A 26,085-nucleotide genomic window follows, 5' to 3' on the forward strand; every position below is an offset into this window, starting at 1 on the left:
TTTGTTTCCAGGTTTTTATTTGCCTGTTATAATTCTGATATTTATGTACATATATATATATACTTTTGCTTTTTTGTAAAGGGCTTATCAACAGACCAAGCAAAGGCAGATAGGGAGATGGGGGCTGCCGGCAGGAGCACAGCAGAGTTGGGAGAATCCATCTTTCCTTTTCTTTTGTCTGTTTTTATTTTTCCTGGGATGGGATCATCAAAGCTAATTGCTATAAAACCTAGAAACCACTTAGAGACTCAGACATCTGCCTACACACTAGTGGCATATGGGGAAAGGGCAAAGGTAGGAACTTTCAAAGTCACGGTGTATTTACATTCCCAAGGTGGGCAGAGGGCAAGGCGGAGGGAGGAAGCTGTTCAGACTGGGGGGGGGGGGGCTGCTAAGGGCTCCTAGAGTGTGGTGGCGGGTGGGAGAGGCGGGGTCAGGGCAGTGGAGAGGAGGTGCGCCTGCCCCACACCCTGGCAGTGTTGGAGGCCACTTGGATGTCGTCTGATGGGTACCAAAGGCAGCGTGTGTATGGAGCTCCTGAAAACTAGCCGCAGGACAGGGTGGGCAGCAGGAGGAGGGGGTGCTTGCGAGTGGGGCCTCTGTGCTCTCCAGATGGTCTCCTCTGCACCCCGAGCCAGCTTCCCCAGCTCCCATCCTGGTTGGAGCAGAGATGGCAAAGAAAAGGGAACAGATGGTGGGGACACTGAATTCTACCCCTGGTCTCAGCCAGGCTGGCCAGATAATGGCTGGGAATAAAGGTGCTACCCCTGGTCCTGTGGAGATCCCACCAGGTAGCACCTGAGAGGCCCCTCTGGGGCCATCCCCACTTCCCCTCCATGACCACCACGGCCTCTGTCTGCCCAAAGGCTGGCAAGACAGCACCTGAAGGCTCCCGACGTGTGAGTGATCAGCCGACCCCGAGCTGGAACGAAGCAGTGTATGCCCAACAAAGGGTGCAGCCGGGTTTTGGCAATAAAGTGGGGGGTGGGTAGTCAGAAGGGGATTAGGCAGTGAGCTCCTCTCTTCTGCTCCTAACAAGCCTACCACGGGCCCAGGGCCAAAGCGTGAGGTGAGGCCTGGTGGAGACAGGGAGGGGCCTCAGCCTTAAGGTCAGGGACCCAGAACAGGCATCAGCTTAGGGTCTTGGCCTCTGACTCCCTTGTGGCCCAGCCCTGGGCTGCACCCTGCCTGCTTCCCTGGCTGGACCCTACTACTCTAGGGTCCCTACAGGGTTGATGGGGGAGGCGGCCCCCGAGCTGTCGTTGCCTCCTGCCGCCTCCTTCTCCTTCTTGCCGCTGTACTGGCCAATGAAGGAACCGTCCTCGTTGAACTGGACATCCACGCTGCCCCCATAATCAGCCAGGCTGTCGTCACTGCCCAGGGGCTTGATGTCTCCATTGAGGGATGGTTGGCTGCTGCCAAAGGCCTTCTCCTCATTGTCACTGCAGGGGCAGAGAATGGGAGGGAGTGGGAGGCTGCCCAGCGGAGCCCAGCAGGAGCTGGTGGGTGCTGGCCTCGTAAGGAAGCCTGGCTGCGAGGCAGGCTGGGGCCTCAGAGGCCCAGGTTCTGTCTGCCTTCCATTTGCTCTGAATGCAACAGGGAAGAGGTTCTCGTCCTTGACACATGCCCCAGGGGGCAAGTGGCACGCACACTACCAGAAGGGCAAGGCTTGATTTGAGCACACACAGAATCCTGGCAGACACGAGAGCAAGGCGGCACTCAGCTTGGGGGGCTCACGGGGCCTGGCTCTTTGCCCAGAGGTAAGCCAAACAGGAGCACCTATCCAGCTGTTAGCTTTGCAAAACCCAGAAGTGGGAGTTGGTAAGGTGACAGGCAGGCCTAGAGCTGGGTGTCAGTGTGCAGAGAGGCTGGAGGTGTTGGCTTGTCCCTGAAACAGGCAGCTGCCAGGTCAGAAGGCTGGGGGAGCACAGAGCCCGGCAAGTGGAAGTCAATGGCACTACCAAGCACACACTGTCCACAAGAGGGTCCCTGCCATCGGGGTACAACAATATCTTCCCACCGTCCCTGCCTTACCTCTCCAAGGACCTGACGTCACCCAGCAGCACAGAGAAGAGAGAGACACAGGGTCAGACACGAAAGTGAAGGAAGTGTTGGGCAGTGGGCTGGCAATACTCCCACCTCCAGCTCACCTGTACTCGCCAAAGGTCTCGTCCTTCATCGGCCGGGCCTCGGAGTCCACCTGGGTGTCTTCCTTATCCTTTACTGAAGACAGAGAGGAGCTGGCTTCTTCTCTAGCCTCAGCCTGTCCCTGGACGCTGAGCCCCCATCCCCAGGCAGGGGACATAGGTGAGGCTCTCCCTGTGCTCCGGCACTGTCTCGGCTGCTCTCAGAAGCCAGGAAACTTTGCAGGGTGTGCCACTCACCCGACATGGGCCTGGCTGGCATTTGCTCTGGGCCCCTGCCTGTACCCAACATGCCCATGCCATCCCGTGAGGGGCTCAGGGACTGAGAAGGACTTGTGGAAGGGATGCAGGGTGGCCCGGGTCAGGGTTACCTGAGTACTTGCCACCCTTGCTGCGCTTGATAAAGCAGAGGATGAGCAGGATGAGGAGCAAGAGAATGATGGCGCTCACGAAGCCGATGAACCAGCCCTCCGTGGCAAAGCCAGGCGAAGGAAGCTTCACTTGGCCTGATGTGGAGAGCCCAGTCTTGGGTGAGACAGAGCCGCTAGGCGTTGCAGACCCTCAGCCCAAGCCCATACCCCCAGGTTCATGGCCTTGTATGAGGGTGTCACTTTTGTCAAAACCCCTCTGCCTTCAAGGAACAGACAGGGGCAGGGACAGGCCTGGCCACAAATACCAGAGGGCCCAGTGGCGGGGGGTGAAGACCTGGGGCTCACCCTCGAGGGGGAACTCTCGGCAGAGCAGGGGGTAAGAAGATCTGAGAAAATGACTGCCTTAGAAACGGTTAAAACATGATACTAAACTGAGCCGTTTCAAAGGCCCGGATTTCTCCATCATGGGCCAAGGTGCACCCAGATTCTATGAGGAGACAGGAGCCAGCACATAAGGCCCGGAGTGGTGATGGCTGAGACAAGACAGAGGGAAGTTAACTGGGCAGGGCCCCCAGCTCCTTGGGGCCTCACCAGTGCCATTGGTCTTTACAGCCATTTGGTGCAAGAGCACCTTCTCCTTGAGCAGGCGGATCTCGTAGTCAGTATTAGGCTGCAAGTTCAACTGTGTGTAGGACCTTTGGCTGTAGTGGACAGAAGTGTCCACTTTCTCATCTGTAGGGGCGGGAGGGCAGCAGGGATGAGTGGGAGTGCCAGGCAGCACCATGGCCTCACACCACCCTCAGGCCTGCTGGGCCCAGAGCCCCTTCCCCTCCAGAGGCCCCCTTTGTGCTCACCGCCCTGGGCTTTGAATGAGATCTGGAACATGAAGTTGCACTGGCCCTCCTGGGGAACCCAGGAGACCACGCTGTAATTCTCGCCAGCCATGGCGGAGATATTGCCAAAATTTGGGGTCCCTGGGAAGCAAGAGGAGGGTGTGGGACCGCAAGGCAACTCGAGGTTCGGCCTGTTGGGCCTGGCTGCCTGGCGAGACCACCTCAGCCCTTCCACCTTACCATATAAGGCCATGGTGCCTCCTTCTCGCATAATGGCCTCGCCAGGGCCCTCCTTCGTGGTAGCCTGTAGCTGGAAGCGGTACCGCAGGTTGGGGCTAAGGTTGGTCAGGTTATGTGTCTGTAGCTCAGGGTCCGAAAGGTTGAAGGACGTCTCCTTGACCCCATTATCCACTGCAAGGGCAGGCAGGGAGGGAGACAGCTTTGGCAGATAGCCCCACACGCCTTCTTTCCATCTCCCGGTCAGGCTGGGCTGGCGCTCTGGGCCCACAACGTACGTACATGGTTGGTAGGAGAGCATGTAGCCGGTGAGCACACCGTTGTGGCTGAGTGGAGGCTGCCAGCTCAGCAGCAGGCTGGTGTCAGACTGGCACTCCAGGTGCAACACCTCAGGCTGGCTGGGCACTGCAGGGCACAAAGACGAGCAGCAGGTCTTCACCCAGGCTCACCCTAGGACAGGGAGGAGGGGCTGGGACGAGCGCACAGAGTGCAAAAACTCACCTCCCTCTGGGGTGCTGAAGGTCTTCTCGCTGGCGGGCCCCAGTCCCCGGCTGTTAAAAGCCTGTACCTCCAGATGATAGGAGCTATAGGGCTTCAGGCCTCCTAGGATGGTGCTGGTGGTGTTGGCGGGCACCACCACGTGGCCTTTGTGGACATACCTCTTGCTGTGCTTCCTCTGACTGCCCTCCCACCAGTACGTCACCTGCAGGTGGACAGGAGACCTCATAGGGGCAGAAGGCATCCAACAGTGATCAGGTACGTGCTACCCCCTGCCTTCAACAGAAACCCTTTCCTCACAACCCAAGGCCTTCCAGAAGAGCAGCTGGCAGCTGGCAGAGGCCTGCCTCTAATCCTCTCACTTTCGGTGGCCTCACATCCCAGTCTGGGGATCGCCCCAGCTCCTGCACCTTGGACCCTTACATTGTATCCACGGAGGTGGCCCTTGACCTGGGCTGGATCCACATGCTGCCACTTGACCAGCACGGTGCTCGAGTTGAGGATTTTGATGTCTTCCAGCTTAGGTCCTGCCTGGGGATCTGGAAACAGCCAGTGTTATGGATGACAGCCTGTGGCATCAGAGGCCAGCCCAGAACCCTCCCTTGGGAGAAGATGGATTTGGATGCTCTATAGGGGACAGGCAGTTTGAGGGGCAGAGCACTTGCATGGCCTTCAGAGTCTGTCCCTGCAGACTTTTAGTGACAGAGACAGGGAGAGAAACCGAGACAGGGACAGACAGGGAGAGAGATGAGAAGCATCAATTCTTCGTTGTGGCTCCTTAGTTGTTCATGATTGCTTTCTCATATGTGCCTTGACGGGGCTCCAGCAGAATGAGCGATCCCTTGCTCAAGCCAGCGGCCCTATGATCAATATGGTGAGCCTGCACTCAAGCTGGAAGAGCCCGTGCTCAAGCCAGTGACCTCAGGGTTTCGAACCTGGATCCTCTACATCCTAGTCTGACACTAGCCACAGCACAACTGCCTGGTCAGGCTCTCCCTGCAGACTGTTTATTAGTTGCAAGGCAGAGAATAATAACTATAGGGAGGAGTAACCAGAGAAGATCTTGACTGGGTGACCAAAATGAACATCTGGTAATGCTCCAGATTCAAGGGAAGGAAAAGACAGCACTGATTGACAGAATTGGAACATCGGCTGTCAGCTAAAGAAATGTACTGTATTGACAGTAACTTTCTGGACTTTCATAATGGCATTTTGGTTATGTAAGACAAGAATATTCTTACTCCTAAGAAACGCACTATTGAGAGGCAGGAAGGAGGTGCACAGTGGGAGGGCAGTGGGCTGCGAAGGCACACGCACGCTCCACCCCTGCTACTTACAGTCTTCCCCAGAGTAGCCAATGGTGATCTGGGGCTCAGGGCCTTTGCCCTGGTCGTTGATGGCCTGGACCTTGATCTCGTAAGGCACAAAGGTGGGGGTGTTAGACACCACGAAGAAGGGGTCGCTCACGGTCTGTTCCTGCCACGGCACCTGCGTCCCCTGAGGGTGCCACTGCACACGGTACAGAACTTGCGGGGCGTTCCAGTCCATCCACCTGAGTGGCTTCAGATGAGCAAGAGAGTTAGTCAACCAAGAGCAGCCCCCTCCTGTGACCCACCCTTCCCCCGTGACCCATCCTTATAGCCCCAGCCAGGGAGAGCAGCAAGTATGTGGGTTCAAGGCAAACTCAGCCTAAGCCCCCTCACCTTCCAAGTGATGATCATATTGTTGGTCTCGTTCCCTTCCCCCTTCACGTCTGTGGGGTTCTTCTCTGGAGCTGGAAAGGAACGTGGTGTTAAAACATCAATGCTGTGGGCTCCTGCTGAGGGAGCGAAGGTCTGAGGACAAAGGGAGGAACCGCCCATTCTGGCCCTGGATACCGGGCGCCAAAAGCCTCAAGGAAACCCTCCTCCCCCAGCTCCATCTGGAAACCAGAAAGGGAAGAGCTGGGGCACAGTCACCTGTGCACAACCTCCTTGCTGAGCCTACAGACCCTGGATCCAAGGCCCCTCTGCCCAGTGACTGACCTGCTTCAGGTGTGAGCACAGTTTCGGAGTCCGGACTGGGCTCTCCAGAGCCGTATTTGTTGATGGCAGTAACTCTAAAGGTGTAGTGGATATAGGGTGACAGTTTAAGGTTGGTGGAGGTCTGGTTTCCAGGCACCTTGCCCAGACTGTACCATTTCTCAGGAGCCATCGTCTTGTCTTCAAATTCAATGTCATACTCTGCAAAAAAAGTTAACCAGCAATGGAGTTATCAGCACGTGGCACGGAGAAGGGCTAATGGGGATACAAGTCTGGCTCTCCCTAAGGGAGTGAGTGCCCAAGGCAACTGGTGTTCTCAGACTGGCATGAGGAAACGGGAACCCCAGTGAGGGGGCATCACGGAGCCAGGGCCCCAGGAGGGAGGGCTAGCAGGGGTGGCAGCGGGGGAGGGGCATCGTGCTCAGGCCTCTTACTCTCAATGGGCGCGTTGTGGTTGTCAGCGGGGCTCCAAGACAGGCGCACCTGGTTCTGCCGCAGCAGGTGATGGTCCGACAGCTCCAGCTGCAGCACGGGCCCGGGGCTCCCTGAGGGCCACAGAGGGTGAGTTCTATGGACCACCCTCGAGCCAGAAGACCTGACCCTCAGCTCAAAAGGGCCCTGTAACGTGAACCTGGACCCCTGTGCTTGAAGGCTCGTGCTCCCCACATCTCCAAGCTCTGAGCCTGCTATCACCCTAGGACTCACCTACCACTAGGAGCTCTGCCCTACTTTCCACCACATCCAGCTTTGTGCTGGCCACACAGCTGTAGTTGCCTTGGTCGCTGTAGTCCAGGTTGTGAATGACCAGGTGCCCGTCCTCTATGAAGTACCTGGTGAGAAGGGAAAGGAGGATGTTTGTCCTATGCTCCCAGTGCACCCGCCGCTTTCTACCGTCTGTGCTCTATTCCCTTCTCCTTCTCTTGCCAAGAAGCTTCTCCCTCAAAGGAAGGGCGCTGCCCCCACGGATAAGGCTAGGAAGCCTGGACATTGTGCTTCCCTACACTGCCCCTTTCCACTGAGCCCTTATTGGGGCTGTGTCCGCACTTGTCACTGTCCCCAAGCTCCTGGAGTTTGCGACCATCTCTGAGCCAGGTGATGCTGTGCTGCAAGGAGGGGTCAAAGAAGGCCTGGCAGGTGAATGTCACTGTTGAACCTTTCTTCTCGATTGTGCTCCGGGGCCCCTCCGTGATCTGAGTGGCATCTGAGGACAATGATGGAAGGGAGGGTCACTCTAACGTCCTCCAGAGACACTGACCATCCCTCCTGGGGGCGATAATCACATGGGGGAGTTCACCGGACCTTTGACCTGCAGGTTCGCCACAATGGTTACATTATTTTGGTCATTGGCAGCCTGGCAGAAGTAGTGTCCTGTGTCATTGGCCTGGAGGTCTCGAATGCCCAGGGTCCCGTTGGTGTAGGGGAAGAAGCGTTCATCCTGTAGCACAGTCTTTCCTTCCTTGTCCAGCCTAGCACAAGCAGGGTGAGCCTGGTTCAGACCCCACTGATGTGCTCCCCTGCCATTCTTGGCTTTCTAGGCCAGAAGATGGCAGACCATCCCTACTGGTGTGGGAGCACTTACCACTGGAGGCTGGGCACGGGGGCTCCAAAGGCCTTGCACAGAAGGTAAGCAGTGCTTCCCTCGACTGCCAAATAGGTCTCATTGTCTGGGGTCAGGATCTTGGCCGGCAGCTCTGGAGGAAGGGTCATAGGAGACAGTGCAAGGGGCTAACTCAGGGCTCCACAGGGGGCCCTGGCCATCTTGCCTCTCTCTGCCCAACTCAGGCCCCACCCAGCTGAGCTTCGCTCTGCCTTGGATGTGTCCCCTTATCCAAGCCACATAAGTTTCACCCATTACTCGAGGCCCCACTGACAGTCCACCCCTTCCTGAAAGCCTTTCCAGGGCAGCCCATCTTCCCTGACGCTCCAGGAGAGGAGCCACCACGCTGGCCTTAGGCACAACCTGGCCAGGGTGACAGGGCATGGGCCAGACCAAGCTCTGAAGCAGCTTCTTCATCTACCCTTCCTCTACCCCCTGCCCTGCTGTTGTGAGGATAAGCGAGAGATGGGGTGAAAGGCCCCATAGGGAAGAAAGGCAGTTGTGGTAAACAAACCAGCTGTTGGTGGCTGAGATGACCCAGTGGCCTTGCCTGGTGGAATGCAAGGACAGACTGGGGGTTATGAGGCACAGAGGGCAGGGTGGGTGGGCCTAGCTTGCTGGCACTCACGGACAACATAGATGTAAGCATTGGCCAGCAGGAGCCCGTGCCGGTTACGGGCCTCACACTGGGTCACCATTGTGTCACTGGGCTGCACGTTGCTCAGGATCAGGGCTCCACGCTGCATCCTGTACTTCTGATCCTTGTCTAGCTCTGTACATGCGACAGGTGGGTCCGTGGGCCAAGGCACAGAAGTGAGCCACGTTGAGTTCCCTCCTCACCCTCCTCTTCCTCCCCCATTCTCCAGGGCTCCCCACGCTCCCTGCCCCTGCCCGAGGCCCTCTCACCCTCCACGGGGATCCCGTTGATTCTCCAAGTGACCTCTGGTTGGGGCCTGCCCTGCACTTGGCAGTCCAGGCGGGCAGTTTCCCCTGGCCCATACAGATGGCTCTGAGGTTTGTGCAGCCAGTATGGGGCAGCTGCGAGGAAGGAGAGAGCTGCCCTGAGCCCGCAGCCTGCAGCCAGCTCCTTCCCTGGTCCACATCCCCACCTCCTCCTTGCCACCCTTGTGACAGTGAGCACTGCAGACTGCATTCCCCAGAGGTCATTCCTGGAAACCTTGTAACAAGGTAGAAGTCAAGGCCAGCAGAGGTATCATACCCTCCACGGTGACATAGTAGGCATGCTGGTCACTGCCTAGGGAGTTCTCAGCCAGGCAACGGTACTCGCCATCATCTTCCTCGCTCACGTTCAGCAGATGCAGAGTCTTGTTGTGGTTCTGATAGGTGACTCGCTCAGCTGGCATGGGGCCGCTTGGGCGTAGCCACTTGATGGTGGGCGTGGGGCTGCCCAGGGCCATGGTACAGAGAGGATGAGGAGGAGAGTGGAAGGAAGAAAAGAAAGCGGTGCTGATCCCTCGGATCCCTGCCCCTTGGCAGAGACCCTACCCAACCCCACCCAGGGCTCCTAGACTCACAAGCCCTCAGCGATACACTCCAGGACCAATGGCTGCCCCTGCAAGGCCACCAGGTGGCTGCTGGCATTGGTGGGGAAGAGCAGGCGCGGCTTCCTGTCAATCATGCTGTTGGCTGCAAAGAGCAAAGGAGTGGGTAGCTCTGGGCACCCCGATGATCCCCTGGGGTCTCAGATTCTTCCTCTGCTAAAAGGAGGGCCCATCTTTGCTCTTGCCACCCAGGGAGGGTTCTGGGAGGGTTGAGGTGGGAACCGAGCTGTCCTCAAGGATGACCGAGGTCCTCTAACCCAGGGAGTGGACCAGGTCTGAGGATAGTGACGAGAGGGGTTGTGTTGGAGCTTTTGGGACTCACTGGCTTTGACTCGGAGGTCAATGGGCTCTTTTTGAATGATTGTCCGAGTGCCAGGGAAGTGGGCATGGCAGATGTAGTCTGAATGGTTGTCCGAGGTGAGCACATTGGCAAAGTAGAGGTTGCCGTTCTGGCCCATTGTTACTCGCTCATCCTGTTTGATGTGCAAGATCTCTGTGAGGGCGGGGACAAGGAGACAGAGGTCAGTACTCCCCGGCCAGGAAGACATGCCCACTGGCACCCCACCCCAAGCAGGAGCCCTCGTGGGCACTCACTGCTGTTCATCCAGTAGATCCGGAGTGGCTCTGCACTGGGCGGAGGGTGGCAAGGCAGAACCACTGACTCCCCTTCTTCTACCTCGACAGGCTTTACTGTCTCTTTTGGCCACTTGGGAGCACCTAGAAGGGAGAGGCCGGCACGATGGGTCCCAACTCTCCTCGTGGTCCAGGCAGGGCAGGGCAGGGGCAAGACAGAGGGACGGCTGAGGGCGTGAGAGGACCAAGGCATGAGGAAGGTCACATAAAAGGAGGCAGAGACTTTGGGTCCTTTCTGGGCTTAAGCATTCTATGCAGGAGAGAATGGGCAGGCCAGATGGCTGTAAAGGGTTAACCCTCTACAATTCTCAGCTCCCACCCCCAGGACAGGACAAGGATGGTTGGGGGGAGGCTGAGGTGCAGTAGTGGGGGAGGGGAGCTGTGGAAAGATGCAGGAATCACAGACCCTTCCATCATCCTGACACAGAAACCATGGCAACGGTTCCCAAGGTAACCGCAGGGGCAGAGAGAGGAGAGGAGTGATCTTGGGAGGCTGAAAGCTCAGGGAAGATGGAATGCAGAGGGAAAACCCCAGGGAAAGGGCGACACAGATAAAGGCAGAGCCAGAGAGGCCAGGTCAGAAGTGGGGAGGAGGAGGGTGAAAGAAGGGTAAGGAGAGGGAAGGCGACAGAGTGGTGGGAGAAGCGGAGAGCTAACCCAGAAATGGTGGAGAAGGGCACGGGACTGCAGAGATAGAAGGGACAGAGAAGTCCAAGTCTGGGCAATGACTCAGACAGAGACAGGGCAGGCCAGGAGAAAGGACAATGTAGGCAGAGAACCAGCCCTCCACCCACTCCATCAGGCACCAAGCTTGAGCCCACAAGCCCCCACACAGGTCCCGGGACGTGGCCAGGGCCCCCTCCGTGCGCCCCAGGCCTTCCCCCCAACCCTGCAGTGCCTCGCACCCTCAGCCATGAGCTGGATCTCGTGGGACATGGCAGTGCCCAGCTTATTGCTGGCAAAGCAGCGATAGGTGCCCTGGAACCTCTGGGCAAAGTTGCTGTTGTTGCCCGTGATGGTGAAGGAGCCAGAGTGGGGTGCCTGGTGCACAGTCATGCCTAGTTCCTCCTTGGGTTTGAAGTGAATGCCATCCCGAGTCCAGCGGAACCTGTGGGCAGAAAAGGGCTCAGAGGACTGAGGCCCTGGAACCTGGGGGAGAATCTGGAATAAGCCGGAGGCAAAGGCAGTCGCAGCCTGGGCAGCTGGGATGAGGCAAGGACCAGGCGTGATAAGGGAGATCTGAGGCTTCTGGGTTCAGAGGTTGGAAGGTTCTGGAGGCTTGAGGACTAGAAGTTGAGGTCAACTGTCAACAAGGGGGCTTAATGGGTTAAGGTCACTCACTGCACTTCAGGTTTGCCGCTGGCCTCACACTTCAGGCTAATGTCATCTGTGGGGAAGACAACCAGGCGTCGTGGAGACTGTTCTATGATGACAGGTGGCTCCATCACTGAGGACAGGATGGGGAGAGGGGTGGTGAGGGTGACACCACAAACTCAACCCTTATCCCATCAGGAGAGAAGCAGGGTCCCTAAATGCCCCAGAGCCATGGGGATGGGGGAAGAGTTATAATAAAGAAGAGAGACCAACTAGCTTGGACAGAGGCATGTGGGACATGAAAAGAGAGAAAGGAACACAGAAGAAATATAGAAAGAGACAGAAAAGAGAGAAAACATCAACAAAAGTTACAAAGAAAGACACCTAAAAGGGAGAAATGAAACCAAAGGGAGAGACGAAGAGCATGAAAGAAAAAAAAGAGGGAGAGAGAAAAAACCAAGGACACAGAAATCAGGAAGGACAAACCCCTCACAGGGAAAGAGGGGATCAGAGAACAGAAGACCAAAAAGAAACAGCAAGGGTGAGTGAGCAAAGCCAGGCAAGGGCAGCGACAGAACAAAGCCAGCCCGCCCGGGTGACAGAGAGGAGAGGAAGAGGCTGAGACGGGCCTCTAGCCTGAGCCAGCAGGACAAGGACCCAGGAGCCAGAAAGGACAGCAATGAGTACAGGGCACATGGCACACAGGGAGAGGAAGGAGAGGGGGACAAAGAGGGGGACATGCTGGCATCCCCTCTTTCCCTTTCTCCCTAGTCTTCTGGAAAACACTCCCACCCTCTTCCAACTTACCGTGGTGGCCTTCATCTGAGAAATCCAGGCAGCAAGGGAGAAAGTGGACAGAAATGCTGACACACAGCACCAACAGGGGGCCAGGCCGATAGCAGGGGAAGAAGTAAGCACATGCAGACCCCCTGGGGAAGGGGAGGGTGGGAGAAGAGGCTACAGCAGTGTAACATGGTGGGGGAGATACATGCCAGGCTAGAGCTGCGGCAGATCAAGACCCAAGACAGAGCCCAGATCACCAGTTCAGGGTGGTGCAAAACCCAGGGGGAGCCGGGCCTTGGTACCAGAGGACAGGGGGAGAGAAATTCATGCCTTCAACAAGGAGTGTCCTTTGGGTAACTGCTTGCATCTCCCCGCCAGGTCCTGCAGAACTGACCCCCACCTCACCCAAGATGCCTTGGAGGGCTGGGAGGCAGACAGCCCACAGCCAATGCACCCTCCCCGGCTCTGCTCCTCCTCTCCCTCCTAATCCAATTAGCACAGCTCAGTGTTTTCAATTACCCAGGCCCAGCCTTCAGAGCCCAGATGCCCCTTCCCTGAGAAACCCTCCCAAAGGCCCTGCTGTATCTGAATTTCTATTGCCCGCAGGGTTGACATAGCCCTTGTTTTTCTTCCCTTCCTTCCTCCTAGTCTGCTAGTAAGCTCCCTGGGGCTGAGGCCAGAGCCACTCACTGCCCAGCTGCAGGACTCAGCCCAGCACTGGCCAGGGTGGCTGCGAGGAGGGGAAGGAGGGAGGAGAGGCAGGGTCAGGGAGGGAGGGAGCAGTTGGCTGCCTCTGAAAGTTTTGTGTCTGCAGAAGACCCCAGTGTAAGGGTCCCCAGAAGAAAGGACAGGGCTCCCTGAGGACACTGAAGAAAGAGCCCTGAGCTGGGGAGGGGCTAATGTAGGCAACCTAAAAGCGAGAGACAATGACAGGGACTACAGGATAGGGAAAATTGGCTGGGTGGAGAAATTAGGAAGAGACCAAAGGCCCAGAATGGCTGAGGAGCGAGCTTGAGCTGGAGGCATATTGGGTCAGGGTTAATACCAAGTGCCAGCCAGTGGCCAGGGCAGCCTCAGAACTGCCATCGACTTTGGCCTACTTCTCTTTCCTCACTCCTGCCTTTCTCCAAATTCTCCCTGCTTCTCTATACACAGACAGATCTGGCCAGATGGCCCAGCCCGTGTGGTAGTAGGGCAGGCCGATACCTAGGATAAGGCCTGAAAAGAAACTGAGAAGAGATGGAGACGGAAGAAGGACCAGTACATGTGTGAATGTACCAGGCACATATGTGGATGCTCTGCGGTGTACAACAGGATGCTTGTGAGTGTCCTCCAGTGTATTTGTATAGGGATGCATCTTGCCAGAATACATCTGAAGGCTGTGTGTGTGCATACTTGCATTCAGTGTACAAGTCTGTACTGTATACCTGCCTCTGTGTCTGTATGGATGACTATTCCTTTGTGTCTAAACCCATCCCTTTTGTGTGTGCATGTGTATGCATGTCTGTGTGCCTCCTATGTGTCCTTGCAGGGTTTCTGCCCCTTCTGTATCTCTGTGCCTGGCTGGATACAGGTGGCTTGCCTGTGTCTACCACATGTGAGTCCGTGTGCATCTGTAGCTGGAGGAGTCTGCATAGGCGTGACTACATGGACCTCAGTATGTGTATCTATGGGGGCATCCCCAGCCATTGTTCTTGTCAGCCCCTCTCCACCTCCTCGAAACCCCTGCTGCCCCCCAATGCCAGGTGGTTTCTAAGCTTACCTCCTTCAGCCCTGTCCCATTCCTGGCATGGACAATCGTTTTTCATTTGTTTGTTTTTAGTGAGAGAGAGAGGGACAGACAGACAAGAAGGGAGAGAAAGGAGAAGCATCAACTCACAGTTGCGGTGCCTTAGTTGTTCATTGATTGCTTTCTTTTTTTAAAAAAAGATTTTACTTATTGATTTTTATTTTTATTTTTTTATTAATTCATTTTTAGAGAGAGAGTAGAGAGAAAGAGAGAGAGAGAGGAAGGGGAGGAGCAGGAAGCATCAACTCCCATATGTGCCTTGACCAGGGAAGCCCAGGGTTTCGAACCAGCAACCTCAGCATTCCAGGTAGACACTTTATCCATTGCGCCACCACAGGTCAGGCCATTGATTGCTTTCTCATATGTGCTTTGACTGGGGGGGCTCCAGCTGAGCCAGTGACCCCTTGCTCAAGCCAGCAAACTTGGGCTCAAGCCAGTGACCACAGGGTCATGTCTATGATCCCATGTTCAAGCCAGAGACCCCGCGCTCAAGCTGGTGAACCCACGCTCAAGCCGGAGACCTCGGGGTTTCGAACCCGAGTCCTCAGTATCCCAGACCGATGCTCTATCCAGTGCGCCATCCCCTGGTCAGGCTGGACAATTGTTCTTATTCCTAGCTCCCAGCTCATCTCTCAGGACACTTGCCTCCTCCAGATCCAGGCTCAGAGACAAAAGTAGCAAGATGAGGGGGGAAAGGATTGTAGCTATTGAAGGAGCAGGCTCAAGATACATAAATTACCCTGTGAAATGCCCTTCACTGTAGCCCGACAGCCACTTACAGCAGTGTTTACATCTCTTGCTCACACTCAAGAATAAAGACCATCACAGTAAATGCCCTCCCACACACAAACATGCAGCCCCACTCACATGCACACACAACATACTACAATCAAATGTTAACAGTCAAATACCTATAGACCTTTGCAAACCTGACCAGAAAGTAACAGTTCTGGTGCCTCACAAACTTACCCATATAGAAAATCAAAATCACACTCAGGATTCACACTTAGTCAATTGTAGCCACGCACATCCACACATACAAATACACAATCTGTCCAACTCACAAGCATACACGAATACTCACGTTCAGTCACAACCCTCTAGCTACACTTGCAAACACCCCTAAACCTACCTGTTATCCCCACAAATGTAACGTTCCAACAACCCCACTCCACAGACCACCAAATAACTACGCGTCAAATCATTAGGATCCAGAAGTCTGCTGAGCCTTTGCAAGGTATCTTTTCCTGTCTCGGTCCATGGGGCTACCTGGGCCCAAAATGATTTTTCCCAAGTCAGAAGTGGGACCAAGACTTGAATCCAAGCCTTTGCACAAGCTAGTTGAGCACTGGGGAGAGCCCCATTCTCCACCCTGCCACACCCCTGGAAGAGGTGGTTATGAAGGGGTGGGGCGGATGAAGGGAGAGCACAGAGGCCCAAGGAGGCGGGTCCATTGCCAAGCCCGCTATCCATGGTGCTGAAACATCCACCGCCCAACTCTGTTCCCTGTCCACGGTGCTGACACACCCCGCGCCTTCTATTCTGTTCTCTCCAGAGGCATCCAACATCCTGGGTACCTCCTGCCCACTCCGTGCCCCAGAAAGGAAAGGTGAGGGGGTAAAGGGTGAGGATCCGGAACCGGAAGAAGGTGAGAAGTTAGAAGATAAAGAGGAGCCAAGCGCGGTGGTGAAAGGAGGCGCCAAAGCTCCCTCCAGCTACTCACATTCCTCGGGGATCTGGATAAGCAGGCAGGGGCTGCACAGGAAGAGAGGCCACAAGTACCGCAGCGCCACGGCCATTTTCCTGGCGGCGCCAGCGGCTCCGCGTGGCACGGCCGGCCGAATGGGCTCAAGCTCTTGCCCGGAGGGAAGGGACTGGTGGGCAGCCTGGGGTGGGAGCTGGGGGTGGGAGAGGGAAGGAAGGGAAAGGTAAGGGAGGAGAAAAGAGAGAACGAACGGTTATTAGTGACTAACATCGGGGCAAGCCCAGCTCCTGGCCCCGCCCCCAGCCCCGTCCGTGCTGGCCGACTTCTCCATCCTCTCCCCCCACCCCACCCCGGACTTTGAAGAGACTAAACACTGGCTGGGCCTCCAGGTAGTTTTTCATTCCCTTCCTACTATCTATCTTTGCCTTCCCCATCAGCTGCCTTTTTAGCACCAACTTGTTGCCCCAATCAGCTCCCTTGGGCATGCCACAGGCCGTTCTGAGCATGTTGCTCCCATGGGTGACTCAGTATGCCAGCAAACAGGTGCCTGCAGGCAGGAGTGTGGATGTAGATCTGCACATAACCAAATGTGCATATCAGTATTTATGTGGCTGTGTGTGCATGCAGGAGTATATTTTCATGTCTTCTCTGCAAGGGGGCTGCACTCAGGAGCATGTGTTTTCTTGTGTGTATCAGTTGAGGATGAACTGTCATGTGCTATTTCTGTGTGTACACATATGTAGAGAACTCTGGTCACAACCTCATTGCTATGGGTTTCGGAGCTTACTGATCCCTGAATGCTGTTCAGGCCTAAAAAGGTGGCAGGGGGTGGCAGGCTTGGGAAGTGGAGACAGGGAAAGAGGAAAGGGGCACAGGGAGGCTGCATTTCACAGACTAGGTTGAGGAAAATAAAGGAAGGGAAAGAAGGAAAGCACCTCTCTGCTGTCCCTCAGGCCCCCAGGGGGCAATAGAGCCGACTATGGCCTCCCCATTTCCAGATGCTCCAGGCCAGGGTCAGGGCCGGGGTCAGGGCAAGCTGAGGAACAGTGTTTCTGACACCTCCCCAGTGTCTGACAGGCCCAGCTTCTGAAAAGGAAACAGGCTATCAAGAAAACAGACTATTTTGATTCCAAAAAGGAAAAGGTTCGAGAAAGGCAGAGTGACGGGGCAAGAGCAGGTGCTGCGGGCTGAGAGATTGGGGTTGGAGCCCAGATCTGAACGCTCTCACCAACTCTGTACTGGGTATCCTCCTTCTGCCAGCAGGAGCTTATCAAACGGGGCCCAAGTTTCATCCAGAATGCCACAGGGGTGGGGGGGAGGCCTGGAATGCTGTGCTAGGCATCTAGATGGCCAGAAGGCAACTAGGAGCCGCAAATTGGTTTTGTGTAAGGTAACCCACTGGAAGAGTGGCAAATGCTGATTTCCTAGGGACTGGGCAGGGAAAGAAATTGGTGATAATAACAGTCAGCTTGGAGCTCTCAGGCTTCCCCACCTAACGCTGTAGGGGGGAGGTGGAGAAGCACCAGAGTGGGTCAACGTGGATGGGCTGAAGGCCAAGAAAATGACTTAAAGGAGAGGAAGTGGCAAACACATGGCCAATTCCCAACTTGCAAGAGCTGAGCTGGGGCCCAGAAGGGAGGAGCAACAGCGGACCTGTCCATACCCACCTTCCCCCACAAAGCCAGTGCAAGCAGGGTGGGCCCCAGGTGGTCTTGGCCTCAACTTCAAGGCCTGTAGGAAGCAGTAGGAGACTCAGATCAGAGGGCAGGCGATCAAACAGCAGCCTTGGGAGCTCTAAGTGCTCTGGTCTTAGGAGGGGGAGGGTAAGAAGAGAGAAAAGACGCTCAAAGGACCTTCTTGCACTCGATGACGCCCAAATGCTCCATTTGCTGGAATGATATTCCTTGTCATGCCAACTCCTCCACTTGTCCTCCAAATCTAGGCTCCCAGAACGGGGTGTGGCATATATACCCCAGGTGTACACACAGAGGAAATACAATACCTCCAACCTCCTGCTCCCTATCCTGCCCCGCCTTAATCCCTCAGTCGTACATCCAACCTCTTTTTGTCTTTTGGTATTTGCCAACCAGCTTACCACTTTCCTGGGCACTCAGAAACAGACAGGAGCCAGGTTGAAAGGCTCCCTTGACAGCTGGGAAGGAGCTCTGCCTCCTCTCCTCACACTGCTGCTGAGTCTCTGATCTCTCACCATTCCTCTAGCAATTACAGAGCAAGCAGCTCAGGTTGTCAACTCAGCAGGCCCTCCCACCCCCCATCAGCACCTCTAGGGGCAAGGGAGGGGGAGTATTCCACAAGCTGGTGTACAGATGGAGCCAAGGCCATGTCTGCGAAGGTGGGGCAGACTGGGGAAGACTGAAGGGTGACAGACAGGAGGGCGAGAAAGAGGAAGGAGGGAGCTGGAAAGGCTGAGAAGTGGAGCTGGGGGAGGGAATGGAAGACAAAGACAGATGCTGGACCACCATGGTAACCAAGATGAAGAAATCCAGAAACAGAGACCCAGGCGGCAGGGAAAGAAAAAGAAGAGGGGAAAGGAGTACAAAGGGTGGGAGACAGCTGCAGAAAGCCCTGATGGGAAGTGGCTGAGCAAGAGTAAGGGGTGTGTGTGTGTGTGTACGTGTACGTGTGTGCACACAGGCCTAGTGGTGCCTCCTTTGTGCCCTGGTCCCTGGGGGATGCAGCAGGCAAGGGGTGGAAAAGGAGAGGAGGTGGACCTGAGTCAGCAGAGGGGGTCTTCTTGGGCTTGGAGGTCGAGCTGGACTGATGGGCAGGGTGGAGTGGAGAAGCCATGAGCTAGCAGCAGAGACAAAGAAAGCCCATGACGATGAAGACAACAAAGGCAGGTCCCTGGCCACTTGTGGCATTGGAACAAGGGTGTGGTAAGACAAAACAAATGAACCACTGCTCCTCAGGGAGCAGGGCCCCCACGCAAGGGGAAAAGCACCCAGAGTGGTGGATTCTTCCAAGATTGCCGCTAAGGTAGAGTCAACAGCCACCTGGCTGGGGGCTGGGGGGTAATGCCCAGGAGCCCACAGGCACAACAGTGACTATCTGTGTGCACACCCGCATGTGCACCCACTGCATAAACCCGCTGCTGTGCTGGGGAAGGGCACAAAGGCAGGCTGCTCCTCAATGGGTCCAGCTGGGAACCCGTCCTCCCCTGGGGCCTCAACACACCACTCAGACTGGCAGAGAGAAAGGGCGTGGCAGGCACTTAAGTGGGTGTCAGCAAGGTCAGGCCCACTGAGGCTTGCAGAGAGGGCCTCAGTGGGACCCCAGAAGAGCCCCACCCCTGGGACTCTTCTCCTCTGGCCTCCATCATTGACTGGGGCGGACTTGGGAGGACATGAAGCCAAGCTAAGACCTGGGGTGGCTTGCTTCCCTCCCGGAGCACATACACACCCTGGGAACCTTGTGCTTACTGCACATAGGCCTCCCAGCTCCCACGTCCCGCCTAGAGTCCTCCCTGCCCCTCCCATCTGGTGGAAACGCACCTGCCCAAGGGATAAGTAACAAGAAAGTCCTCCAGCCCAGTGTCTGTTGAGAATGGCAGTGCACTGTGACCCAGCAGGTCTGAGTGGAGGCAGGGCTGGGGCTCAGCACCCCAGGTATGCAAGATGATCAGTGTAGATGCCAGGTCTGCACACTTGTAGGTCTGGGGGACATGTGTGGTGACACTCATGCCTGGGTTGTTTCTTCAGCAGGACAGGTGGGGGCCTTAGAGCCTGTCAGTGTGTATATGGGAATTTGGGTGGCACCTACATCCCATGCACTGTGTTCCTTTAAGGCTCTTTCTTGCCCCCTGGCCCAGGCCGTGGCTGGCAGGTTTCCATGGAGATAAAGCCCAGCTTCCTCTGCTGGCAGCAATGGGGGAAGCCTAGAGGGAAGCTTGCTGCAGCGTAATCAGATAATGCATAAAGGAGACTGATGGGTGGGAGCCCCGCAGGCACCTGGGGACCCGGGAGTCTTAAGAGACTGCTGTTTCATCTTCTGTGCTCCCTGCCTCAGTTCCCGAAGGACCCCCCCCACCCAGTGTACACGTCCTAGAGGCTGAGGTGTCCAAGGCAACAGCTTACCTGTAAAGGACCATTCTCTTTAAAGAATGAGGAAAGGGTGGGGCAGAGGTTAACCCTTTGTGGGAGAGCAAGGAGAACAGTTTACACTGGGGAAGGGGGAATCTCACCTTTGGTGGCAGGAACAGTTTTTCTCTACACCTTTGCCCCACCCCGGTGTCACAGTCAGCTGTCCCATTTTATTGAATAAATCCATGAATAGCACTTACCACATGCCAGGGACTCTTTTACATGCAGGGACACTTTTATACCCATCATTTATTTAATCCTTAAAATTGCCCTGGGAAAAGGATGGGCCATCATTATCCCCATTTTACAGATGAGGAGACTGAGGCTCAGAGAAACAGGGTACTGTGTCCAAGGTCACAGAGCTGGCAGTAATGCTCACCAGGGGTGGGGTACTAGATGGAGCAGAGACTCCCTCTGGGGGTCAGCTTGTCTCTTAGGGACTTGGCTTCCCAACCTGTGTTCCTAGGGGGCCAGGAGCCTGCACCAGAAATTACCTCCACCATTTTGCACCCTGGAGAAGGGCCTATTTGCTAGGCAGATGGCAAGCAAATATGGCAAGCAGGGAGGGAAATCTTGAAAGGAGGCTATGCGGAAGTAGGATGTGACCCTCAGCGCGGAGCAGGAGCCATTCCATCCCTCAACCTTGGGTTATAAATGACCTCCCATCCAAGGAGACCACCCACCCAAGGAGACCGCCTATCCAAGGACTCTGTCCAAGAAAAGGCCAATTCCTTTCCCTGCTCAGCTCAGGGACAGTCTGGTTTCTTGAGCCCCTCTCATTATCCAAAATATTGGGTTGCTCTGACCCCTTTCTTAAAACCAAAGGCCCATGACCCCCTTACAAAGAGGTTTCGACTACCTGGAAGGCCTCTCTCTCCAGTCAGGGACAGCATTGACTCCCTGTGCAGAAGAGAAAACTGAGACCCAGTGGAGCAGGGGCCAAGACTCCAGCCTTCCCGACCCCTAGAACGCCAGCAGTACAGCCAAGTTTTCCACGTACACTTGGGGAAACTGATACCCACAGCCTGAAACTGCACCCCCATCCCCTCTAAGCCCTTCCTCCAACTCTGGAAAGTGGACTCTGAACATTAGAAATCCCTGACCTGAGAAATGAACTTGGCACTCACTAGAGGGGGCTTCGGGGACCAGGCCAGAGAGTGATGATGTACATCCTGTTTCTATGGGCTGGCAGGGCCTGCCTCCAGGCCGCAGAGCAGGCAGGCAATGAAGGAAGGTGCTAATAAGCAAAGTAAAGAGGCAAGATGGCATCCAGCCGGCAGTAAGAGGCACTGGCCCCATGCATGTTTGCTGTTTAGATCCACCAGTCTTGGGATACCAGACCCCAAATGGGGGAGAAGGGGCCAAGAAATGGCTCAGACACTGTCAGGCCCCTGCAGCCCCCTCAGGGTTCCCCACTCCCAATGGGTGAAAGGGCAGAGGGGACACAGGAAGACTGGGACAGACAATGGAGCCTCTGTCATCCCAGGCATTCCTAAGGCATGAACGCAGTTAGCCAGGGGAGGGGCCAGAGGCACCTCCCGATGGGAAGCCCCGCATCATTGAGCGAGGCATGCCAGCCTCTGCAGCCACCACCATCAGCCCCAGCCCTTCCAGCACAGGCCCTGTTGGGGCATCTGAGGGGACTCATGTGGGCATAAGAGAGGATCTAGGGGTGCTTGCTCTCTCTCTCTCTCTCTCTCTCTCTCTCTCTCTCTCTCTCTCTCACACACACACACACACACACACACAAATGCACCCATGCAACCAGATATATGATATCCACATATGCAAATAGGAACACGCACACACTCACACGCCCAAAGTCACCCTCCATACAAACCTCCAGCCCTGCTTCCCTCTCAATTTGTCTGGCTCTGAATGCTTTAGACCAGGGAGGTGAGAGGAGGAGGATCCTTGGGACTCAGAGCCTTCCTTCAAGCTCCACCATTAGTCTGACATCAAGACGGACATCTCAGAAGGCTCCAATGTCTAGATGCACAAAGCCCAGGATGCTGTTGCCCTCCTGCTCTAAGGCCAACCCAACACCAACACAGCTGTCCTTACTGGGTTTAGAGCCAAACATTGGCATGAGTGTGGGGACAGTGGCTGGGTGTTTCCTTTGAAGTTTCATGACTGGGAAGAACATGGAGGACCCAGTCAAGCTCCTGAGGCCTTGGGTGGGGGGCACTGGGCAAAGAAAAGCTTCTGGAAAGACCAGCAGTTCAAACCCTCCCCCTGCAGAGGAACTCCCCACCCTTCAGGCTCCTCCTTCTCTCTAACCTTTAGGAAGCCACAAAGATCCTGTTGATATCTGGGGAGAAGGCAAGCTGGCCCTGCCAACCCCCCCCCCACCCCGAGTCCTCTGGCAGGAAACCTCCAGGTACCCCCGTCCACCCTCTAGGTCAGACGAGGCCCCCACGGGAGGTCTGAGCCTAACCCAAAGTCATGGAGCCCAGTGGACGAGAGATGCACTCAGAGCTCAGAGGGGCCAAGTTTAATTGAGAGTAAGACATGGGCGAGGTGGTAAGGCAGAAGGGAGAGGAGCAGAGAGATAAGCTAGACAAAAGGGGAAGCTGAGAGATGGAGTCCAGGGTACATACAGGGAAGGGTGGGGCAGGCAGAGGCAAGTGAAGGGAGAGGGTAGTGGGGTACCCCCCCAGTGAAACTCCAACTAAGCCTGAGGGGGGCCATGGAGCGACTGACAAGAACAGGGGGGTGGGGAAACAGAAAGGGGGTGTCCAGGATTGGCACAGGGCCCCACCCATGGACCCAAAGCCAACCTTCCCAATCAGGTGAGGAGAAAGCAGGGCAAATGCAATAGCCAGCTTGGGAACGCTAAAGGGGGGATTCAGACCCTGCTGCCTCCCCCACTGTATGGTTCACAGGGTGGGGCAAGGCCCCTGGGACTCAGAGAGGGCCTTGCCCCACCCTCTGAGGCAGAGGAGGGCAGTTGGCTGGGATGCCAAGTCTCTGCACAGGACCTCCACCTCTACTCCATTCTCCCCCAGAGCATGCCCCTCCTAGGTCCAGGGTACCCACAACCCCTCCTTGCCCCAGAGCTCTTTCAACCTTTAGCTCAAGAAGCAGATCCAGTGAAAGCTTCCATTACACTTCTGCCTTGGCTCTCCTGGAGGCTGGGCCACTCTGCAAGACCACATGGCCCTCACTGCCCGGAACAGCGTCCTCGAGACCTTCTTTCTAGCTGTGGCCATTTAAAGTGACTCCAGGGACTATTTGCCTTGGAAGACACATTGGACATTAACAGGTCTGTGCCATCATGTGATAGCTAATAAGGCTGACACGCAAAGGCAGGAAAGGGACTGAGGATCTGGAGTCAATGGGCTGGGAGTGGCAGGTATGGGGGGGCTGCCTCGTCCATCCGCCCCAGCTGGTCTTGCCCAAGCACATGCCATGGGAAGCACCCGCCCCAGTGGCAGAAAGACGGATGGGAGTGCATCCTGGGTGCTCCTGTCCACTGGAGTGGGCCTCGGATAAGGCCCTTCCTCACTCCCCGCCTCCCCTTCCCCTTCAGTTAGTCACAGAGGAAAAGCGAAAACCAATTTGTGCCCCCTGAGGATGAAGACAGTGTCAGTCTGGTCCTTAACTGGTCTTTCCATGGGCAGCTGTAGGCCAGCCCAAGTGGGCACTTGGCCGTAAGCAGCTGCCCAGTAAATGACTACCCCATGGGCCACTGAGTTCTTGGGCAGGGAGGAGCTCCTTACTGCGCAGGGAGGGGGGCCCACCACCTCAGGCTGCAGTGTGCCTACTTGGTGTTCTGTAGGGGTCTGGGCACTAGGGGAGGAACCTCTCAGGAGCAGGTTGTAGCAAACCAAGGAGACTGAGTCTGGGCTATGCTAAGTGAGTTTCTCTCTTGGTGATCAGATCACCAGCAATTCTTAATTTCTTTTGTTCTTTTCTGTATATTTCAAATGTACCACAATAAAATATACTACCTTTGGGATTGTGCACACACAGACATAAATAAGTAGGAAAAGCGACTAGGATGCTGCATAGAAAAATAGCCAAGAGCTGGAGGTGAGAGGTCCCCAGCCCTGACCTGAGCTCCCTCTGTGGTCACAAACACCTAAAAGCCACAAAGGCTCAGGAACCCATGGGTGCACATGCTGGCGTTGCACGGGCACTGTGCCAGGTAAGGGAGGCCAGCCAAGTCCCACCACCTACTGTAAGGAGCCAGCTAGAGGTGAGAGGCCCCAGGCAGGCCTCTGCCCCAGCCACCCCACAAGGGACAAGGAAGATGGGGCTCAGAAGCAGTTCACGGGAAGAAAGGCTGACCAGATTGTTCACTATCAGAGCCACGTGAGTCAGCAGAGCTGGCACTGGACTGCCCAGAAGCCCCTGCCTTCTGGGTGATATTAACTGTAAGCAGGGCACCTTCTTGAAAGGGGGTGCCAAGTCCCCACTCCTTAAGGGAAGGGCAGATGGCCCTGGGCCTGCCTCCCCAAACAAGCAATGATGGGCGGGGCTCCAGACATCCTGTAGAGGGCAGCAGGTTGTACTAGGTGCTCTTTACAACCTTTGCCAAATTGACTCAAAATCTGCCCTGGGAAGGGGGGGGGGGATAGTAGTTGAATACCCTCCCATAGCCAGATGTAGAACGATTTTGCAAGGGGCAAAAGACCTGCAGTGGGCAGGGCCTGAGTCCAGCATCTTGCTTTCCAGAATCCCTGGTTCTGAGCCAATGATATCCTCCCTCCCACTCCTCTACCTGATGGACCCACAGCCATGTGCACAGGCACACACCGGTGGGCACCCAGGCGATGCACCCTTTCTTGGCCACGAGAGCTTGCAGAAACTGAGGCTCCAGAAGCACCCTGCGCCTCTGGGGAGGAGACCCTGGTCCTGGTGCAGTTTAGGAAGGGAACCCCCGGGAGTTCAGTCTGGGGTTTGGAAAGAAGAGGGAGCAGAACAAAGCTCCCCCACACACACCTTGAGGTGGAGGGCCGGGCAGCGCCCAGCCCGATTCCCTCCCCGCCCCCTATTGCAGGGGCAGCCAAGCCCAACCTCCCCTCCTACCACGCTGGAGACCGAATTTTCAATGGAACAGGGACCTCCACTCGGGAAGAGGGGCAGCCACGCCCAGGGCCACACCCCACGGTAACCGGTGGGGGATCTTAAGACCCCACCACGCTCCCTTCTCACACACGCACTCACCCGTAGGGGCGTGCCAACTTCAGCCCCCACCTGCCCGCACAGACCTTGCCAGATTTCCCCCGCCCCGGAGTGTCCCTTCCCGGGTCGGCATTTTGGGCGCAGCCCAGATACCCCTCACCTGACGGGCCCTGGCTCGTCTCCTTCCTCCGCCCCAATCCCTTCTCCAAGGCCGAGCCAAAAGCCACCTGGGTGGGGCTCCAGCCGCCCCGCCCGTGACCGCGGGGCCGGGCGGAGCAGCGTTCCCCGCTTTCCTCTTCGGGTAGGGGTGGGACAGAGGACTAGGGGCGTCTCAGACGGGGCTGGGTCGCGAGGGCAGGCCTGCCCGCCTTACCTGCGCTACGGCCGCCACTCCGGTTGCCCACCCAGCCTTCGCGCACGCCGGCCTCAGACCCGCCGCCGGAGTGCGTCTGCGATGCCTAAGCTGCTGCGGCGGCGCTGGCGGGCGGGGGCGGGGGCGGGGCGGGGCAGGCTCGCGCAGGGGAGGGGGAGGGGAGCACAGAGGAGGCGGGGGAGGGGGGAGTGAGATCACCTCCCCCCGCCGCCTGCTCCGCCCCGCCTCACCCTAGCCTAGCCCCTAGTCCGAGCGGAGGCAGTCTGCAGAGCCACGCGCGGACTGGGGAATCCTTAATGGACCCTTCGGGTGCTCAGTGGGACCCGCACCCACAGCACCGGAGTGCCTCGGACGCCCGCACCGCAGAGGATGCTCCGGGCAGGAATCGGGGGCACCGGAGTGCTCCCAGGGTGCGGGGCTGGGCCTTAAAGAGAGGAGTAGAGTAGGGAAACAGATAACCCCCAACCCCCTCTCTGCCCTCCCAGGGTGTTGGCGAGCAATGGGTATTCATACGCTAACGAGGCTAACGAGGCCCTAGCGGTGTCCCGGATTTGAGGTGTTTGGATGCCTCCCTACCCAAGACAGGATTTCCAAATCCCTGAGTTCTCACCTGAGTCCCCCCTAATTCTAGGCTCCCAATCCGGGAAGGGTGCGCAGGCCCCGATCTCAGCCAGCCGGGGGCACGGGCTCCTGGGACGAGGAGTCGCTCCTCTAACTGCCACTCCCAGTTCCCAGATATTCCTCTGACGCCCTGCCAGCTTTTCCTTGCTTGGAGTCTTATTTCTTCATCGTGGGGATTGGCCCCATCCCGACCTTCCCCGGTGACCCCACTCTCCCACAGCCCTGCCCTGGAAGCCTGGGGAAGGAGCTGCTCCCCAGGGCCCCCCTAGGCTAGCGGCAGTCACGCGGAGGGCGCAGGAATTCCGGAGTGAGCCAAGCAGGCCGCAGGGCAAGGAAGGCCTAGGGCCCAGATGGCAGATTGCAGCCCTGGTGGC

At 56.6% G+C, this 26,085-nt stretch overlaps 1 protein-coding gene across 4 annotated transcripts; it reads right to left on the reverse strand.

The window, feature by feature from the left end:
* On the reverse strand, positions 1-25,901 carry L1CAM (L1 cell adhesion molecule). Of its 4 annotated transcripts, XM_066356538.1 has the most exons (29): positions 17,155-17,188; positions 16,423-16,539; positions 15,506-15,680; positions 12,018-12,032; positions 11,238-11,343; positions 10,802-11,004; positions 9,858-9,980; positions 9,586-9,756; positions 9,237-9,348; positions 8,921-9,105; positions 8,608-8,739; positions 8,330-8,473; positions 7,684-7,795; positions 7,404-7,570; positions 7,149-7,305; positions 6,810-6,934; positions 6,539-6,649; positions 6,108-6,305; positions 5,787-5,857; positions 5,421-5,643; positions 4,507-4,622; positions 4,087-4,288; positions 3,868-3,990; positions 3,589-3,759; positions 3,370-3,489; positions 3,107-3,247; positions 2,516-2,650; positions 2,151-2,223; positions 1-1,442 (listed from the first exon to the last, which is right to left on the reverse strand). In XM_066356538.1, exons 3-29 carry the CDS (start codon positions 15,579-15,581, stop codon positions 1,211-1,213), a joined length of 3,744 nt encoding a protein of 1,247 aa, XP_066212635.1. In that variant the 5' UTR covers positions 15,582-15,680; positions 16,423-16,539; positions 17,155-17,188; the 3' UTR covers positions 1-1,210. The 4 variants fall into 4 exon arrangements, with proteins under 4 accessions (XP_066212635.1, XP_066212636.1, XP_066212634.1 ...); XM_066356539.1 differs by lacking the exons at positions 16,423-16,539; positions 17,155-17,188 and adding an exon at positions 25,701-25,901; XM_066356537.1 differs by lacking the exons at positions 16,423-16,539; positions 17,155-17,188 and adding an exon at positions 25,091-25,198.
* Between the last annotated feature and the right edge of the window lie 184 nt (positions 25,902-26,085).

This window comes from Saccopteryx leptura, chromosome X (genome assembly GCF_036850995.1).
Source record: "Saccopteryx leptura isolate mSacLep1 chromosome X, mSacLep1_pri_phased_curated, whole genome shotgun sequence".
Lineage (NCBI taxonomy): Eukaryota > Metazoa > Chordata > Mammalia > Chiroptera > Emballonuridae > Saccopteryx > Saccopteryx leptura.